Source organism: Lontra canadensis, unplaced genomic scaffold, assembly GCF_010015895.1.
Source record: "Lontra canadensis isolate GAN:19392208 unplaced genomic scaffold, GSC_riverotter_1.0 scaffold105, whole genome shotgun sequence".
Classification (NCBI taxonomy): domain Eukaryota; kingdom Metazoa; phylum Chordata; class Mammalia; order Carnivora; family Mustelidae; genus Lontra; species Lontra canadensis.
Genome location: NW_022631099.1, coordinates 1797843 through 1801199, shown reverse-complemented (window position 1 = coordinate 1801199; position 3357 = coordinate 1797843). Strand labels below are relative to the sequence as shown.

General features: G+C 39.1%; 1 protein-coding gene across 1 annotated transcript; it reads left to right on the top strand.

Moving 5' to 3' along the window:
* Window positions 1-322: 322 nt before the first annotated feature.
* Window positions 323-1305, top strand: SPINT4 (serine peptidase inhibitor, Kunitz type 4). The gene is made up of 2 exons (XM_032838624.1): window positions 323-437; window positions 1124-1305. The coding sequence occupies exons 1-2, from the start codon at window positions 323-325 to the stop codon at window positions 1303-1305; spliced, it is 297 nt and encodes a 98-aa protein (XP_032694515.1).
* The last annotated feature ends 2052 nt before the right edge of the window (window positions 1306-3357 follow it).

Sequence of the window (3357 nt, the reverse complement as noted above, 5' to 3'; positions counted from 1 at the left end):
GTGGAAGGTTGAAGAGAGGAAAGGAAGCAATTCTTTTTTAATTCTTTAATCATTCTATCCTCCATCATTAAACTTATGTTAGAAGTTCTAATCCTTTCATTTCTATGGTTCCTAGATGAACATGGGACTCACTGTCAAGATTTTAACTGGCCTGGGACCTTCAGCTTCATGGCTGGGTACTCAAGCATTCACTGTTCAACTCAATGCCTAGTAATGCCCAGTCCTGGCCCTTGGGGTGAGTGGGCACAACCATCTCAAGTATCAAGCCCAAAATATAACATCAGTTGATACCAAGACTCTCCTACTTCCTGCTTGCTGCATCATGAAGCCTGCTGAGTTGGGATTTCTCCTAGGGCTCTTCATCTTCCTCTTGCTGACTACCCCATTAATGGGTGGTGTTGCTAGACTTGCTGAAATGATATGTGGAGACCTCAAAGGTATGAACTTAAAGCCAAAAATAAATGCAAAGACCAATTATGAATGAGGGAGAAAATGTCAAAAAAAAAAGTGATATCCAGCTGGTCTAATACCCATAGACTCTTAGTCCTTTGACTATGGGCATTAATTACTCTAGGGGTCTTGTGGATGTCTGATAAGAAAAAGCAAACTATGATGCAAATCAGTCCTTTCCAGATGGGGGTGTCTTTTGTAGGCGTTCCAAAGAACCAAAAGTATTTTGAACTGGGGGTTTCCTGACAAATTTCGAAGATCCCAGACCATTTAAGAATATGTACTGAGAGGAGGTAAAGGGGGATTGGAAACTGAGCAAACTGAGGCATTTTCAATATCTGGGTTCTGGGTGCATAGAGAACACTTAAACCCATGGTCCTTATTTACGGAAGCTCACAATGTAGATGTGAAGGATAATGAAGATTTCCTCCATGGGTAATGTGTACAGGCTCATTGCTTCTGGAGCACAAGAGGTGGCACAGCCTACACTGTGAGTCAGACACCCCAAATTCTGGCATGGCCACTTAGCAAATGCATGCCCTTGGTCAAGCCACTCAACCACTTACCACCCATTTCCAAACTAATGTGAGGAATCTTTAAGGGTCCTGTAAAGCAAGATCTCTGGTTGAGTTCTAACTAATTCTCCCTAACTCAATGGGAACCTCTCATGCAGATCCCTGCAAAATGGATATGGATATTGGCAGCTGCTTTGAAATTCACTTCAGATATTTCTACAACCAAAGCTCCGAAAGATGTGAAAGTTTTATCTTCTCCGGATGTAATGGCAACCTTAATAACTACAAGCTTAAAATAGAATGTGACATAGCCTGTGTCAAAGAGTACAAAATAACGTAAGGAATCCCATCTTGCCCTTGATCCTTGGGGGAGAGGAAAAGGAAGCTCTGAGATCCTAAAATTCCTTGTTTGGGATGGAAAGAGGGAGGATTCTCCTCAACAAAAAGCTTAATAGTTGAGTTGGATCTCAGGATCATTTATCATTTTCCAGTTGGGAAATCAAAAGTCCAGAGAAAAAATAGTAGTCACCATTTATCAAATAATTACCATGTGCCAGGTGCTGCACTAAGCAATTGACATATATTGGTATAATTTAACATTTAAATCACCCTAAGGGATATTTTTATCATTAAAGTGGGCAGATGAAGAAACCAAGTCCAGTGGAGGTAACTACCTGGCCCAAGTTCACATTATACAATGTAGCAAGGTTTCTAACCAGATCTGATAGTCACCAAGGGCTTGACCATTTTACATACACAAGTTCACCCAAACCCAACCCTTTTAATCCCAGACTTGTGAAATCTCCATAGCAGCATGCTGTTTTATACGACTAAGCTCTCAGCTCACACTTTGGCCGTTTCCCAGTCACTGGAACTAGAAGAAGGACCTTGGAGGCTAACAAGGCTTTTGTATGGCTGATTTCCAGGAGAGTAAAATGGAAAGTGACCTTGGGAGTAACTCAGAAACAGAAATTTTGCTTTATTTATTTAATATCCCTAGTGCATTTTTGCAATGCCTGGCACATAGTAGAAATGACTAAGTTTTAAGGGAATGAAAGAATAGGAGATTAATCAATGGGACAGGAGGGACATTGAAAGATATGGCATCTCTGCACTTCCCCTGGGATAAAAAATGACTTAAATTAATCCAGGGAAACTTTCCAAAATCTATTAACACAGATCTGTTTTTTGCTGTTTGTTTGTTTGTTTGTTTGTTTTTGCTTAAACAGGGAAAAAAGGCCAAAAGGTTAGAGTTGATGCACCATTCTGAAACATTGTTTTAAGAAAATTCAAGCCAATTTTTAAATCTTTGTAATACTTCCATAATCCTGGAAACTTCCAGCTGTTTGCCATTTTCCTGACGTGAGTTTTCTCTTTGCTGAGAAATGACTGGATGACCATTAAAATAAAAGCAACTTTGTGTCAGCCCTCCCTACTCTCTGAAAGTCTCTTCCCCTGTCTTAACCAGAGTTGAATCTCAGCTGGTCCCATCGCCTACTCACCCCTGAACCATTCCTCATATGTGCACATAATGTTTCAGGCATAACAAGCTAGATCTGAATGGGTTCATATCACCTCCCTTCTCAGGTTGAGCTAGTTCGTAGAACCAAGGTACTACACCCGTGTTCCTTGCCCTTGAAACTAAACTGATAAGTGAACCTCACATTCACAGGACATGTCCTTGTACTCATAACAAATGTTTCTTTGTGATGTGTCCTGATTCATACCCACCAAGTCAGGAGCCCCAGTTAGTTTAACTAGCCTTCTGAATTGGTCCCTATTAATAAGTAGTTATTTAAACATTGTTTAGTACCTCAATCTTTGAAATTTGACTTGGCTGTTCTCAGTCTTTCTGGAAAAACTACCCTCCATTTCTTTTTTTTAAGGTACAATAATTTCTGAAGTTTAATACATTTCAGACATACAGCCACCCTTTTGTTTAAGACCAATTCTAACTTTCAGCTTCTGCCTGCTTCATTTCATATTCCGCACAGTAATTTTCTTTCTTTTGCAGAACAGCTTTAACTTCTATTACATTGTCATATTTTACTGTGCATTAAGCATCTGGTATCAATAGGCTAAACAACACAGAAAGCAGGATTATGCTGTCAGACTTAATAATTCAGAAATATTAACCAGCTCTCATAATTATCGATAGTTCTCCATATGTAGTCAGCCCTCAGTGTACATTTTGTACTTCTGCATAACTCTCTGCCTACCAGTATAAGATAATAGTGCCTAATCTTTCATGTAACTAAAAGAGTTAATTTGGTTAAATGAAATCAATTCATCAGCAATATTATGCTAAGCAAAATAAGTCAGAGAAAGGCAATTATCATATGATTTCACTCATATGTGGAATTTAAGAAACAAAACAGGATTATATGAGAAG